General features: G+C 41.0%; 1 protein-coding gene and 1 long non-coding RNA gene across 2 annotated transcripts in view; one reads left to right on the top strand and one right to left on the bottom strand.

Moving 5' to 3' along the window:
• LOC144585810 (uncharacterized) overlaps nucleotides 1-17,051 on the top strand; it is a 256,170-nt gene that overhangs the window by 39,477 nt on the left and 199,642 nt on the right. The gene's annotated exons all lie outside the window — the stretch shown is intronic.
• The window catches only part of LOC110087561 (calpain-14), a 59,144-nt gene that overhangs the window by 36,519 nt on the left and 5,574 nt on the right, over nucleotides 1-17,051 (bottom strand). Inside the window, exons 6-9 of the mRNA XM_078383841.1 lie at nucleotides 15,093-15,158; nucleotides 12,862-12,947; nucleotides 10,315-10,389; nucleotides 1,137-1,300 (exon numbers count right to left, since the gene is read on the bottom strand). Of these exons, the coding sequence (XP_078239967.1) occupies nucleotides 1,137-1,300; nucleotides 10,315-10,389; nucleotides 12,862-12,947; nucleotides 15,093-15,158 (391 nt within the window). The remainder of the gene's footprint in view (nucleotides 1-1,136; nucleotides 1,301-10,314; nucleotides 10,390-12,861; nucleotides 12,948-15,092; nucleotides 15,159-17,051) is intronic.

The raw sequence follows: 17,051 nt of genomic DNA, 5'->3' as shown, positions 1-17,051 counted from the left end.
CCCTTTTTAATGGCTTCCTACTCCTTCTCCCCTCCTCCTGAAGGAAAATTGTTTAGGATGAACCGTGGAGGCAACTTTGCTTCTCACAAACTGCCACCTTTCTCCAAGGGATGAGACGGCAGAGGCTCCAGAAGGAGAAACCTTTAACCATCAGTGCTGTTTCTTGGATCTTCTGTCAGTGTGAGAAGGCAATGTAAGTGGAACTCCAATTTAAGTAACCATTTTTAAATGTAAATAGATACACTATTAACCATTTAAATATTTACATTAATAGTTTACATTTAAAGCTTGCATTTCCATTTCATCAAATTTAATATAAATCTTCATTCACATTTCCATGTACATTCAAGTTACATTTAAACTGAGTTGTTCTGTTATTACTCAAAAATGAAACTTCATTTATTTCTGTTACTTGATTTCTGGGTAATCGTCATTCTGACTTCCTTTTCTGCAAACATTAGGGTTCCTGCTATTTGTTGAAGGACCTTTGTTTGAGTGAAGACTCCCACTGGTGGTTCCCACTTCTACTAGAAACTCCCTACATCACCTCTCTCTGTGTCCTGAATGATCCCCAAGTCCTCTAAACCAGATGACGTGCTCAGAAGCTGCAGAAGGAGGGGAGCATTTAGAAAATTTACCTCACTTCATTTTTGCCAAGAAGAGTCTTCCAATGAGTTGAGCTCATTGATGGGATCTCAGGAATCAAACTCATACAATTACAAATAAGAGGTGATGGCTATGCTGACTGGGAGTTTGCAGGATTGACAGCTCAGTGAGTTGGGCACCTGACTGTGGAGCCAGAGGTCAGGGGTTAGATTCCGCAGTGTGCCTCCCTGAAGAAGACACAACCTGTGTAGCCTTGGGCAAGCTGCACAGTCCCAGGGCACACCCAGAAGAAGGGAATGGTACACCATTTCTGAGTACTCTTTTGTCTCCACCTAGAAAACTCTGGACAACATCACCATAGTTGGAATTTACATGACAGCATAGTAGTAGTAGTAGCAGCAGCAGCAGAACTATGCAGGACTTTGAAGTGTTCTGCTTATTTTAATGCCACAGAATAGACATCTAAGTCATTATGCCAAGATCCTATTTTCAAAATGAAGATCCTCACGGAAAAGCCAGTTGAGTCTCACCTCTGTGGGCCTTCCTTCTGCCACCTGCAGTACTTCCTTTGACCCATCTACCAAACTGCATGGAGCACCTCCACTTCTTCCCTGATTCCTGACTCATGAGATCAGGAGTTAGTTTACAGATCATCAGGTACACAAAATGGGCTTGAAAATCTTGTAAAGACATCCTGCAACAAAAGGACAAAGAGACCTGGGGTTGAGAATCTAAACTGGCAGGTGTGCTAAAAGGAAAATCTAAGCTGAAAGCATATTTTTGTTTCATTTTTGACTTCAGTCAGATTACTGTAAAGGGAAAATAAGTGAGCATCTGCTCCAGTTACAGCCATTATGCAGTGTGTGATTTTTGTCCTGCATGGGATTTTTAAAAACCTCAGGCCCCTTCCAACATGGTTAAGAAGAAAATTGCAAAATTTTGATAAATTCTTATTTTCCAATAATTTGCCGAGCAATATTCTCATAATGGTTGTTGTGGGTTTTCGGGCTTCTTGGCCGTGTTCTGAAGGTGGTTTTTCCTAACGTTTCACCAGTCTCTGTGGCCGGCATCTTCAGAGGACAGCAAACTGTTTGCTGTCCTCTGAAAATGCCGGCCACAGAGACTGGCGAAACGTTAGAAAAATCTACCTTCAGAACACGGCCAAGAAGCCCGAAAAACCCACAACAACCATTAGATCCCAGCCGTGAAAGCCTTCACGAATACAATATTCTCATACATCTATACTAGCCAAACTCATTGGATGTAGCTATCCCAGCAAGGAGAAGACTCTGCCCTCTAACTGTTAAAGATGAGGGGCTTCTTTAAAAGCAGAAAGAGAAAGTGAGAAAGGGATATCAATGCTAATTCAGTACCACTGTATTGAATCCATAGGCTCCCACAACCAGACTGTAAAATTTTAAGTAGGACCACAACTAGCTGGGAACCACTGGGACTTCGCTCCAGAGCACAAAAATTTAGGGTTCACTGAAATACATAGGTGGATTTATTGGTGAATGTTGTGAAAATAAATGGCAACACAATAAATGGTGGACAGCTTGATGAAAGTGCCAACCCAGTGTGCGGCAGCAATGAAGAAGGCCAATTCCATGCTAGGTATCATTAAAAAGGGGACAATTTTCCTTCAGGAGGAGGGGAAAAGGAGTAGGAAGCCATTAAAAAGGGGACTGAAAATAAAACAGCCAACATTATAATGCCATTGTACAAAACACTGGTAAGGCCGCACCTGGAGTATTGCATACAGTTTTGGTTGCCGCACCTCAAAAAAGACATAGTGGAACTAGTGATTAAAATGATGACTGGGCTGGGGCACCTCCCTTATGAGGAAAGGCTACAGCATTTGGGCTCTTTAATCTAGAGAAAAGGCGCCTGATGGGAGACATGATCGAGACGTATAAAATTATGCAGGGGATGGATAAAGTGGATAGAAGGAAGTTCTTTTCCCTCTTTTCCCATTGCTAGTTGCATGCAGTACCAAAGGAGGTTTTAGAGCTAGCTAGATATTAAAGGCACAATGGACAACCTTGGCAGAGCTGGAAGGCATTTTTCAGATTTGCCATCAGTTCCTAATTTTTATATATATAATGTTTATATTTATATATTATATACATGAATGCAATGATCATGTACTGTAAATGTTGCTATTATGGGCTTTTGTTTTAATGGATAGAGCCCCTTTACGCCCTCTAGTGGTCAAACATATTTTTAAATAAAATTTGAGGATGGAGAGCTTCCCCCCACAATCCCTAGAGAGCAAAAGAGGACTTTAAAAAAAAATTGAGCGAGAGACCAAGGGTCTTTAAAATATCAAGCAAAAGCTCAACAGCTAAAGCATTTCTTTCACTATACACTGATGCAAGTTGAGAGTTACAGCTACGGAATATCTGCATTACTGCATAGTAGTATTGTTGTGAAAAAAGGTGGCAGCACTACCATCTGTAAAACGAACAGAAGTTATAGTTGCTGCATTTGTGTCCTGTTTGTGGCACACTGTTAGTGCTGAAACACATGTTAAATAACAAAGAGTAAGCAGCAATCTTGTGAGGAGAAACAGCCAAAAAGGCAACGGCAAAGGAATATTAGCTGAGAAACATTATGAGCCAAAGCAGCACATGTGAAATCAAACTGTATGTTAACATTGCCACCTGGTGGCAAATGGGAATTTTTGTTGTTATGTGCCATCAAGTCCCTTCCAAATTATGGTGACCCTAACAGGATTTGCAAAGTATATGAGATGTTCAAGAAGCAGTTCACAATTGATGCCCTGCAGTGAATTTCCATGGCCAGGAAGGATTTGAATCACACTATATCACACTATGGGACGTGGTGGCGCTGCGGGCTAAACCGCAGAAGCCTGTGCTGCAGGGTCAGAAGACCAGCAGTCGTAAGGCCGAATCCACGCGACGGAGTGAGCTCCTGTCGCTTGTCCCAGCTCCCGCCAACCTAGTGGTTCGAAAGCATGCAAATGCAAGTAGATAAATAGGGACCACCTTGGTGGGAAGGTAACAGTGTTCCGTGTCTAAGTCGCACTGGCCATGTGGCCACGGAAGATTGTCTTCGGACAAAACGCTGGCTCTATGGCTTGGAAACGGGGATGAGCACCGCCCCCTAGAGTCGAACACGACTGGACAAAAAAAATTGTCAAGGGGAACCTTTACCTTTACCTGTATCTATATTCTGTATATTCTGAAAACGAAAATGATCTCTGCGTAAAATCGGAGGTGGTGGTTGTTTTGTGCTGAACACATCAGAACTAACTTATAATGAACCTAATAGGGATTGCAAGGTAGTTGGGTATTTAAGGAGTGGTTTTGCTGGTCACCCACAGTAGCTTTCCACGGCAGAACCAGAGAATCATACTCAGGTATCCTGAGCCCTAGTTACTCTAGTCATTACTCTGTCCCCTATTCCTTCTGGTGCAGTGGTTAAACTGCAGTACTGCAACCAAAACTCTGTTCATGACCTGGGTAACCAGCTCAAGGCTGACTCAGCCTTCCATCCTTCCAAACTTGCTGAGGGGCGTGCGATATATAGCCTCCATAATTATATTAGAAATGGCCCAGAAAGTGCTTTAAGCACTGTGTTATATAAGCAGCACACTTCTTTTCTTTACTTTTCCTTCTTTTTCTTTTTCTTTTCTTTTCTTTCTTTCTTTTACTCCACAGTGGGTACCCACAATCAGAGACAGACCTTCACAAATAATGTTTATTAAGCAAATGTATTCCTACCTGCAGGGACTTTTTAAATTGGAGTGTGCTGGAGGTACACAGATCCAAAATTGTCCTGACCTGATCTAGAACAATTTCCCTCAGTTGCAATAGGGCCCTTTTTCCTACCCCTTCAGAGTGATCTGAGCTGCCCTGGGCTATGTATGCTAGAAGCGAGCACTCCAATCAACTCTGCCCCAAAATAGAAGGCAAAGCAAAGAGGAGAATAAATACCCAAGGGTACTTCTTCCAAGTACTTGGAAAAGTTACTTTTTTGAATGAGGGTTCCCAAACTCCTCCAGCTAATATGGCCAACGAACAAATAACATTTCTGCACTCTAGTTCTTCAGTTGAAACTAGAGCTGAAGTGAATTTGCGTCTAAAAATCCTTCTCTGCAAATGCTGGTATCACATACACATGAAGCAATGGATATGAAAACAACTGAAAAATACTAACCAACTATTTGATAACATTTGTATTTGTCACCTGGAAGATGAGTGAGCCCTGCATTTAAAACATCACTTAGATTATTAATTTACATTTTGCAGTTTAAAGCTAACTATATAAGGAGTTGATTGGATTGGATAACACATTTAAAGTGTATCTAATAGCTGGTTTCCAGTGACACCAAATATTTGTATGTTATTTGACAGCAGACAGCTTATATGAATTCATATTTTATGTCAGTCAGAATTAAAATTATCCAAAGATGGCTTTAAGCCTAAAGCACTCAATTCAAGATATGTATTTTCTTCTGATGTATATAAATTCAGAATGGAAGATTTCAGAGCACAAATTCCTTCCACTTTGGAGGACTTCATCTCATTATGAACCAGAACTGAGCCTCCTCCAATGTTTAAAATCTGCCAAATTTTAAAATATGCCTAATGTAATTCTCTGATCTCTACTGTTTGATGCAACATTCCATTTTTCGGAAGCACGCTCATTTCATCCAGTTTCTGCATCGCTTTGCAATTATTTTTCATATTTATTTGACCATTTGAGTGTTTTTTCATGCACACAGAAAATTTAAGTAACGTTTCCTAGCATACACAACAGAGGGGACTGCTCCAGGGCAGGTTAGAATGCTTTTAGATCTGTGTAGTTCCACACACATACACGTCGGTATGAAATTTTACTTCATATGAGCTCTCCCCTTTTGTACAAGACTTTTGCTTAATATGGTCATTTTAGTCCACATCGCTTAATAGAGGGACTGCATCATAAAATTTGTAGAAGTGAGAAAACTGAAGGATCATTACTTCAGATAATTGAAGAATAATTGAAGAAGGATTTCACAATGTGTAAATTAGGTTCATTTTCATTGAAATATAAACCAAAAAAAAATCCACCCTCACTTATAATACTTGTATTAGTCAGCCAGTTCTTCCTCGCAGTATCTCCACTTAATCTACAATCCAAGAAATTTCAGAAAGACATTTTTTCCAAAAAAGGAGCAAAATAACTAGAAACACAGAGGAGTTAACCTCGAGGCAAAATCTGGAGCCGGAGACCCGAATGCAGTTCATGACATTGTGCCAACTCCTGCGACGTTGCTGGAATCAGTTGTATTGGCTCTTGCCTTTCCATTGGACTATTTCAGCGATGTGGAGAAGGGGGATTTTCTGCTTGGAAATTTATCCTCCATATTATTTTACCCAGGCTTTGTGCTCTGGAGAGGACACTTCGGCTTCACATACAGGATTGAAATAACATTGGAAGTAGCAGTTACCGGTTATATGTCTTTACTCAATTGGCATAGAGCATGACGCCAGGGGCTACTTCCAATGGTCATTGCACCTCACTAAGTAGCTACTGCCCGCCTTAAGCTGGCCAGCCCCCAACCAGCAACGTGCTGCCTCACCATGGTCTGTAAACTTCATGGGGTGCACGGGGTTTAGGGTGAAAGCTGACAAGCAGATGGATAACCCTGCACAATGCAACAATCATAAGAAAACTTCCGCCCTAAAGTTGGGCACCTGGAATGTTTGGACAATGACCCTTGGCTTTTCTGATGACCTGCAGGAAATAGATGACAAGGGCAAGACAGCTGTCATCAACATGGAACTGAGTAGGTTGCAGATGGACATTATTGCCCTGCAAGAGATGAGATTTCCAGACATGGGGTCTATCAAAGAAAAAAAATTCTCATTCTTTTGGCAGGGAAACCATTGAATGAGACCAGGGAATATGATGTTGGCTTTGCGGTTAGAAATACTCTGCTGAGATTTATTGTTCCACCTACTGCGGGGAGTGAAAGAATCCTGTCTCTGCAGCGCCACTCATCAGCAGGACTGGTCACCCTCATTAGTGCATATGCACCAACACTGTCATCTGCAACAGAAGTCAAAGACAAATTCTATGATCATCTGGCAGGTACTATCAAAAAAATCCCCAAGAGAGAGCCGCTGTTTATTGTTGGAGACTTTAACACTAGAGTTGGTGATGATCACAATTTTTGCCCCACTTGTCTAGGGTGCTTTGGCATTGGGAAGATGAACAAAAATTGCCAACGCTTGCTGGAGTTTTCCTGTTATTATGGTCTTTGTGTCAGCAACACGTTCTTTAATATGAAGCTTCAACACAGAGTTTCCTGGAGACATCCAAGATTGAAGCACTGGCATCATCTCAATTTGATCCTCACTAGACACTTTAGCCTTCCTCATATTACGATCACATGCAGTTATCAGGGTGATGATTGTGATACTGATCACTCCCTCATGTGTAGCAGAGTCAAACTGTGAATAAAGAGATTGTATCACACAAAAAAGGAAGGAAGACGATGTATTGACATCAGCAAGACTTGCAACCAGAGAAAAGTGGAGGAATTTGCCCAAGCACTTGAGGAAAATGTTCCAAGCCCAGCTGATGCAAATGCACCTGAACGATGGGAACATTTCAAGAATGCTGTTTATAGCACCGCCTTGTCCACATTTGGCAAGAAGACCAAAAAGATGGCAGACTGGTTCAAAGCCCATTCGGAGGAGCTGATGCCAGCCATCAAGGATAAGAGGAGAGCTCTAGCAGCATACAAAGCCCGTCCTAGTGAGTACAACTTGCAGGTTCTTCAAGTTGCTCATAGCAAACTCCAACAGACTGCCAGGAGATGTTCTAACAATTATTGGCTTCAGCTCTGCTCTCAGATAGATAGCAGCAGACACAAGTAACTTCAAGGGAATGTATGATGGTATCAAGCAGACTTTAGGTCCAATACAGAAGAAATCTGCTCCTTTGAAGTCTGCGACAGGCGTGATCATCCAGGAGTGAGAACAGCATTGCTGCACCCAGCAGATGGAATGCTGGAGCTATACTACTCTGAGCTATATTCCAGAGAGAATGTAGTAACCAAAGAGGCATTAAATAACATTGAGTGCCTGCCTGTCTTGGAAGAATTGGACAACGAACCAACTTTAGCAGAAATAAAATCGGCCTTGGATTCCCTTGTCTCCAGCTAGGCACCTGGAAGAGATAACATCCCTGTTGAACTTCTGTAAAGAGATAATCATCACTGAGCTGTATGAAATATTTTGTCTTTGCTTGAGGGAAGGTGGAGTACCACAGGACATGAAGGATGCAAACACCATCACTTTGATGGAGTTGAAGCAGTATGGGATAGGTAGTCAGAGAAATGTAAGATGGAGTCAGACAGGTTCTGTGTGAAGATGATTTGAGAGACATTGGAATGTGTTTTTCTAAGTGCTATGAGAGTGTTTTTCTGAAGACTGGTACAGCGTTGTTCGAGATGAAGCTGAAGGTTGGACAAGGAGCCCGTGAAAGACTCAACATTCCGAGCTAATTGGAGAAGAGATAAAACACCTGGATTTTCATGGGAATTCAGAGAGGAGGAAGATTAGCCCCTTGAGGCTAATTGGTTAACAGCTATGAAGTGTCAAGAAAAAGGGAGAATTAGAGAATGTAGAAAATGGACCATGAGTTATGTGGAAGAAGTTCGGAAGTTCTATTCCATGATAATGGGAGAGAAAAAGAACTTGATGGCTTGGCTTGAAGGAGAAATAATGTAAGTGGGGAGAAAGAAAGAGGTGGGGCTAGCCCACCTTAGCCCAGTTTAGTAGTGTTTTTTTATTTTAATGAGGATTAGTTAGGAGGCCTTTTATTTTAATGAGGCCTTAGAAATGGACCTCAATAGATAGGAAACCTTGACATCTGAGCATTCAGTTCGGAGGAAGGTGGCACAGCATGGCCTCTCCCAATTTGAAGAGACCCTTGTTCAGCAGGCTGAGGCAAAGAGGCATTCTCAAAACCAGGAATTTCAGGGAGCTTGACAGGGGACAGATTGTATTTGTCTTCAGTGTCAAAGGGATTGTCACTCTCAAATTGGCCTTCTCAGCCACACTAGACACTGTTCCAAGACCTCTATTCAGAGCACATTAGCATATATGCATATGTAGGCATCCTTCTCAACACTGAGGATGCCCACATACATACACTGTCATGAGTTCATTGGAAGCATTGTAGGATATAAATGTATGAAAGAAATAATAAGTTCATGCAGTTTAAGTATTTCAATCAATTTTCATCGTCTTTTAGTCGTTTAGTCGTGTCCGACTCTTCGTGACCCCATGGACCAGAGCACGCCAGGCCCTCCTATCTTCCACAGCCTCCCGGAGTTGTGCCAAATTCATGTTGGTTTCTTCGATGACACTGTCCAACCATCTCATCCTCTGTCGTCCCCTTCTCCTCTTGCCTTCACACTTTCCCAACATCAAGGTCTTTTCCAAGGAGTCTTCTCTTCTCATGAGATGGCCAAAGTATTGGAGCCTCAGCTTCAGGATCTGTCCTTCCAGTGAGCACTCCGGGTTGATTTCCTTTAGGATTGATAGGTTTGTTCGCCTTGCAGTCCAGGGGACTCTCAAGAGCCTCCTCCAGCACCACAATTCAAAGGCATTAATTCTTCAGTGGTCAGCTTTCTTTATGGTCCAGCTCTCACTTCCATACATCACGACACAAAAAACATAGCTTTGACTATGCGGACCTTTGTCAGCAAGGTGATGTCTCTGCTTTTTAAGATGCTGTCAAGGTTTGTCATCGCTTTCCTCCCAAGAAGCAGGCATCTTTTAATTTCGTGGCTGCTGTCTCCATCTGCAGTGTCCATCTCCATCAATCAATTTTAATCCCTGGAAAAGAATATTCTGTCCCATGGTACTTCCTTACACTTAAATCATTTATGGTTAAAAGTCCCATGAGGGCCTTTATACACCCATACACATCAAGTGACTAGAATCAAATGGTCAAAATAGAACTGTAGTCGATAGCTCCATCATTTGCCCATACAATTTTTACAGTAATTTTAATGTGTAATATCTTTAATTTTAAACTAATATAGTATTTTTATCTGCCTTAATATTATTTGTCCTTCAAATATTTTGTAAGCCATGTTAGGTAGCTTCATATAGAGAAAGGTGAAATATAAATTGGATGATCAATGGATGTTTGCTCAGGCCCACCTCTTTCATGCATTGGAGAGGGAGCATATGAAACCAGAAGCCTGCTCTATATAAGTGGGCTTGCCACATGGTTTCAGTAATCCTGACCACATAGATTTACCACTCCAGATACTCCTTCTCCATTGTGTGGAGTACAGTAGAACTGAGCAATGGGGATGTGGTACAGAGGTGAGGTGGAGCACAGCCATGCTGTCACCTTCATATAGTTGCACTCCACTCTACATGATTCTGATTGTGTGGCGGGACAGAAATGAAATGACCCTGGAAAGACAGGAGGGAGCTGAATCCAGGAAAGAGGTAAAGAGGATCTTGGGCAATCTCTTAATTTAAACAGGCATATAAGAATTAGAAAACTTCTGCATTGGCTAAAATAATGGACAGGAGCCAAGTCTGAAAATAATCCCCTTTGGGATTTATAATTCCCAGAATCTCTCTGCAAACTTTGTAGTCTATAACATGAGCTTTTCTAAGATGTGGACAAAAATCAGGTTAGGGAGATTTCATTTGATTACAGTACCAGAACTCGCCATCATCAGAATTTCTTCGTAGCAAAATCTTCTCTTTTGGACTTAGCAGCTCCCATTTCCCAGAGCTAAAGAGAATTTTTAAAAGAATTTGTTTCAGGACAGGATTCAAAAGCTTTGTTATATTGTAGATCACAGTTCTGGCCTGCCTCTTTTCTCTGTGTATTTTTTAAACTAATGATCACCACGTTAGAGACTGCTGGAAAGATTGTAAAATGAAAGCATACATTTCTTATGAATATATGGAGCTGCTATCCACCGATTTGGACCATTGAGCCATCCAGCCCAGTACTTCTACTCTGACAAATAATGGTTCTCTAGAGTTTCAGGCAAAGCTACCTCTCACCCATCCTTGCGTCAAGAGCAGTTCTTCTATTTGGCAAAAATAAAGTGGCTGCTTGAGATTTTGAGATGTCAGTGAACTGTTAGCTATTTCTTTTATTATTGTTGTATTTGTATTTATAAAGAGGGAGAGAGGCACACATGGGCTTTGGATTGTACCCTGATTTGTTCCAGAGAAATCTGCACCCCTATCTGATTCAATTATGCTCTAGGATTGAAATCGAAACAAATTAATTTGTAAATTTGCAAAGTTGGGACATGGATTTTGTCTGAAACATTTTTGGTTTTTTGCATTGATAGAAGTGAAATTTTGGAGATGTCAGAGACATCTCCAAAATGGCAATAACCCAGCCATTTTCAGATATGTAGCGTCACACGTGCATGTACTCATCATCTTTAAAGTTTGATTTTTTTAAAAAAAAACTAGCAGGCTAAAGCAATCTGCTTTATGGTATAGGTGCAAATCAGTTTGTAAATTTGTTTCACTTCAAATCTGGCCATTCTGCTTTGCTACTGACCCAACAGGGAATAAATTTGGGATCTGGGATTTTTTGAAGTATAATAATACATTGTACAGTGGGGTCTTGACTTAAGAACGGCTTGAGTTAAGAACATTTTGACTTAAGAACCACTCTCTTAGGAAAATATTGACTTGACTTACATACTTAGATTTGAGTTAAGAACTGAAAAAAACCACGTGGGAGGCAGGGAAAGTGCAAAATTTGAACTTTCAGTTAACTGTTGGCCAGTGAAAAGGGTGCCTGTCTGCTTCCTCACTCCTCCCAGCGTTTAGAGAGTGGATTGGGAAACAGTCTTCAGACTGCCTGGTCCTGTACTGCCTGGACTGTATTTTCCCTGCCTTCCCTGAACCTTTCTTGACCTAAGAAAAAAAGAAACAAAATATCCCCCTCTAGTGGTCGAAGGTGGAATAGTAGCTTCCCATTAGTTTCTATGGACGGAAAAGAGCAGATACGGATCAAATGGTTTTCAATGCATTCCTATGGGAAATGCAGATTTGACCTGAGAACTTTTTGACTTGAGAACCGCCTTCCAATACGGATTAAGTTCTCAAGTCAAGACTCCACTGTACAACAGCTGGTACGATGTATGAAAAGTGTTTTAAGCCAAATTAAGTTGACTTGCATTATTGATATCATTTCTGAGATTATGCACACGATTATAACTCATAGTTTCTAATATGTTTCATATTTTTCCAGTGTCAGTTTTCTTTGAATTATTGATACCCTTGGTTAAGTTATAAACACAGACCTACTGTTATTATTACTTCTATGTTTATTGTAAAATAAATGCATCAGTTATGATGGCCCAGCTACAAAATGGTAGAATAGGTGGAGGCTTGTGCTAAAGCTAATGTCATCATGGAGAACAAAAATATTCAGCACATGAGGAAGAAAAAAACCTCCAGAACACGACCAAACAGCCCAAAAAACACCTACAAAAACCATCGGATCCCAGCCATGAAAGCCTTTCAGAATATAATTTCTCAGCCCATTCCCCCAACTGTTATAGCACAGGGTTAAATTTTTCCTTCTGCAGTTTTTAAGTTCTCTGGAGCATCTGGTCCCCTTCCAGGAATAGAGTAATCCCTACTGGGGAGCAGACTGAAGAATCTGCCTTTGGCAGTAGATTTGGGGTAAAAGGCGAGCCAGTTTGTGAGTTTAATGCCAAGGTCAAGGAAAGCTTCTGGCAGTGTTTGGCTTCAAGTACCAAAATAAGGCTCAGTTTTAGAAACACTGCATCTTGACATGGGTGAGAAGCAGACAACATTCAATGCTCTACCTCAAACAGGAAAATGTTTCAGACCAGCTCTGCCTGGATCTTCTCATACACTAACAACAACACTGTGGCTTTGATATGTCTGGCACTAAGCACACCTGAAGGCAAATAGTCTTACACAAGGTGGCTTTCTCATCCCACCATCATGCCATGTCTCACGGCTGCAGGCTCACCTTTTTTTTTTTGTTGTACCCCTGTTTGTTTGTCTGTGCTGAGCTCCATCAGTCCTGTCTAATCTATTAAAATAATTAAACCTTAGGGCTTTGGAAAGAAATAATCACATGCCTTGGAAGTAGTGCTACATGCCATGTGGGATTATCAACATTAATCCCTGCCTGAAAGTGCAGTTGTGATGTCATCCATTGTAAATCTTGACTTCTGTTTCCCTAGAAAGCACTTACCTGTCACTCCAGTCGCCTTTCCATTCGACTTTTCCCCAGGGGTTTCTCAGTCTTACTAAATTCTCAGGTCCATGTTTGCATGTGACCTGAGTGAAACAAAAATAAATGACTTTAACATGAGTTACCTCCGGCTATCTCTCCTGCCTGTCTATAACACCTTGAATGGAATTCAACAGGGCAGTTTAGATCTCTAGTTAGGGAAAAAAGAGAAAAAACAACCACCCCACACACTCTCCAAACACTCCTAAAGCGCAAAGATTCCTCCAGGGACTGAAAGAATTACTTTTTAAGACTACAACTCCCAGAATCCTCCATCTAACAATGCCATGTATGCCAAGGGACTCTTGAAGGTGTTGTCTAAAAAGGTAACTCTGCCTAGGACATCTCTTCTTGTCAGTTCTTTCCCATTATTACACTCTGCCAGAATCAGATTGATCATATGCACCATACCTATAGATTTCCACTACTGTACCTACTTGTTAATGGGTAGTCATGCTATATAATAAAACAAAAAACATAGACAAAATCTACCTGTTTTAAGATCCAAAAATGCTATTTTGTTTTGAATATTAAGAATTATACCTCATTTTAAAAAATTTAAAAATAAAGGAAAGTGATTTACTTGTGTACGATGTTGGCATATTCTTTAGAAAACCCTAGGATGGAGTACCTATGTTTCAGCCCCGACTATGACAGGGGCAGCCACAGAAGGGAGAACAACCAGAGAAGGCCAAAGTTACTTTTTGGATTATGGCTGTAGAGTATTCAGGGAGTAATAATCCAAAAATGTAACATTAAAGGTAAAGGTTCCCCTTGACAATTTTTGTCCAGTCGTGTCTGACTCTAAAGGGCAGTGCTCATCCCCGTTTCCAAGCTGTAGAGCCAGCATTTGTCCATAGACAATTTCCATGATCATGTAGCCAACGTGACTTAAGACACAGAATTCTCTTACCTTCCGATCATGGTGGTACCTTTTTATCTACTAACGTTTTTATAGGCTTTCGAACTGCCAAGCTCCAAATAGAGACTACACTAGTTTGTGAACAATACCCATTTTAATGGAAATTTAGCCCCTAAATCCACTCTGTTCTGTAGAGCTCATCTAAGGTGAAGTTGAAAGCAATTCAGCTGAGCTTAGTTTTGCATGCATGTCTGGGTTCTACTATAAGCAAAGCCTCATGAATCAATTACAGTCTTTGATTTACACAAGGGCCCAGCTATTATACTGTATATTTTATTCATGCCATTAAAGCGAGCATGGCTGTGAAAAAGAAAGAAACCATTCAAATGTTCTCATCGTCTTCAGTCAATTAAAGTAAAGGCTGCAACACCTCAAAAAAAGCACCTTACAGCTAAGATATTTTCTCGCCTGAGGGGAAAATGGTATTCCCTTCCCATTCCACATGCAGAAGGTGACTAAACTTAAATCTGAATCTAATTTCATCAATGGTGATGGAAGGTCTTCCTCAGTCACATCTGAGGACAGCAAGCCAGTTTATGGAAGGACAGACTATGTGGCATACACCATCTGGTACTGAGGAACAGTAAAGGGGGTGCCACTGCGGCTCTCCAGAACCTTCTGCCACAGGCAGTTGTCTCAATCTGCCTAATATTAGAGACAGCCCTGCCTATGACTGTGTCATACTGGCCAAGCGAATGTGAGAATCATCTGGTGGGATTCAGATTAGTCAGGCAGGTCAGTTCTGTTTCTCAAGGGCTACCAGCTTTCCAATACACTTGGTCTCTGAGAGCCACAATTTTGGTTGCTATGTTTGGGGAGGGACCATAATTGAGGGATAAAGCAAATTCTTCACAGGTCTAAGGTCCAACACTTCATTAGGAAGCCTCCCAAGCAATAGACCCCATGCATGCAAATTTTGAGTACTGTTCCTATCCGAGTCAGAGAAACCATAGGGCAGCATCAGAACAAGATAGCTCCTTACACAGTTTTGTTTCTATTTGATGCTGTGGTGTACAAAATCTCAAGGTCAGTTTATGGAAACTTCTGGCTCTCTAACCCCAAGCCCTGTCAGCTATGGGTGGGAGGAATCCTCACTGTTGTTTCCAACTGGTACTGAAATAACTACTGTTGCTCCATGTGGGCCATTTTCTCACATAGTTGACCTTGAGACACAGCCAGAACTTGCAAGCATCTCTAAGCTTTTCGCATCACTTGATATGGAATGGGTGCAGAAGGTAACTGGAAGTAAAAAAAACATGATTAAACTTACTTTTCGAATGCCAGTCACTGTGTAGGCATGGCCAGCAACCAATCCATTTGGCAGGACCCTTACTGGCTGTAAAGAAGAGCAGAAGAAAAAGTAACTATGTTCCTCATTCCTAAGAAATCTGACACAATCTCCTTTTATGAGTACGCACTAGGTATTTCAATAATTTAAACAATTAGAGCTGAACTCCTTTGTCACCTTTCGCTTTTGTCTATAGTGACGCTTTGGGGATGAATCACCTACCATTTGAAGAAAATTATTCACCTAAGAACAATGAACCATATTATGATGGAACTAATTTAAATTGCTTATATAACTGAAGTATTGCATTTTTGCAAGTATTTTATAGTCTGCCCTTTTAGGCCATAGTCTTTACAAGGCAACCCATATAAACATAAAATATAGAATAAACCTGAATCACAGTAAAACCAGAGAGCAGTGCCAAAAATAGTACACTGTGTCTTTTAAAAGATAGTTATGCTAGAATAATTTCTTTTAGCATAAACTATCTGTCAATGATATGCGGAACAATTAGAGTTTGGACGTAGGGTATACAGAGGGAAGTCTTTTGTCTGCTATCTGCCCAGGACAGACTGTTGATTTTGCTACACCTCCAGATGTTGCAAGATTGAAACTCCCATCAGCTCCTTGGGCTACCTTGGCAAGTGATGGTTGAGTTGAAGTCCAACAATGTCTGAAAGGTCACCTGCTGTGCCAGCAAAAGGGATGGGTCTTTCTGGCACCAAGAGGCTTCTGACTAAGCAAAACATATTGGATGACTGAAGGAGGAAAAAGTCAATCAGTGCCAATCCCCACTCTCCATACAGTCTCTGTGTCCTACTCTAGAGGGTGATGGGACCATCAGGAATAGTAAGAGGATTGACACCAAAGGTTGTAGTGGAAATTGCCTTGCCTCCCTCACATATAAGCACAACTACATTCAAGTGTACCTTCATCAGTAGAACAGAAACTGTAGATCTAACTCAAGATGGTGGGTTTCAGGCCCACTCAGTTATGCCATAATATAGGAGATTTTGATTCAAATGATCTAGGAATCCCTTATAGTATTACAGTGTTCCCATGATTCAATTTCAATGGGAAGTTAGCATCTAAGAATCATTCCCCTGAATCACACAGCACTGATTTACTTAAGGCAGAGATATGAATCTTGCAGAAAACAGGGGCCAGTTTGCAGTGAATTTTTTTTTCTCTCCTGAGAAATCTGGTGGAAAATCTCCCAGGACTTCTTTGAATTTTTGTGGCTTTTTTTTTTCCTAGAAGAAATGCCAAGGTGAACAGGATTCTTATGGTTTCTGCACAGTTTAATGTCCTTTCTAGGTTTCAGCTAGAAAGGACATTAAACTGCATAGAATTGGGCAGTTTCCTGTGCAGAAAAAAAAGGGTAGAACACAGAGCACAAAAATAAAAAATTGCAATGGAAGAAGACTGTGGTCTCATTTTTGTGAGAAGCCAGAAAATTTTGCTGATGAAGGTAGAAGTCTCAGGGGAGAGTCTCAGCATTGGCACAGCTCAGAAAATCACCAAGAAACAAGTACAGGTTTTGCAAGTATCTGCCACAACCATAGCTTAAAGGTCACATATTGGGAACCCATTCCTATGGCAAGTGGTAGGTCTTCAGGTTAAATATATGCCACCACAAAGCTGTGGTAATGCAAAGTCTTTCATATAACGGTAGGCCTGGAGGAGTTTATATGATTGAATAGGGCTCTAATTAGAATTGTTGGTTGCTAAAGTAAAGTGAATCATATCACACAAAGCTTGAGGAACTGAGGGTCATTGCCACTGCTGGTATACCGTAGGTAACCATACAGGTGGAAATATGGAATCTGTAAGCTATTATCATTATCCGTAGGATATTATCATTAGCCTTGAATTACTGTTTTGCAAGTCTAGTAAAAGAAATAGTCTCTGGAAAAGGGTCTTGACTCTTTTCCATTTTAA

Source organism: Pogona vitticeps, chromosome 1, assembly GCF_051106095.1.
Source record: "Pogona vitticeps strain Pit_001003342236 chromosome 1, PviZW2.1, whole genome shotgun sequence".
Lineage (NCBI taxonomy): Eukaryota > Metazoa > Chordata > Lepidosauria > Squamata > Agamidae > Pogona > Pogona vitticeps.
This window is presented reverse-complemented; position numbering and strand designations above follow the sequence as displayed.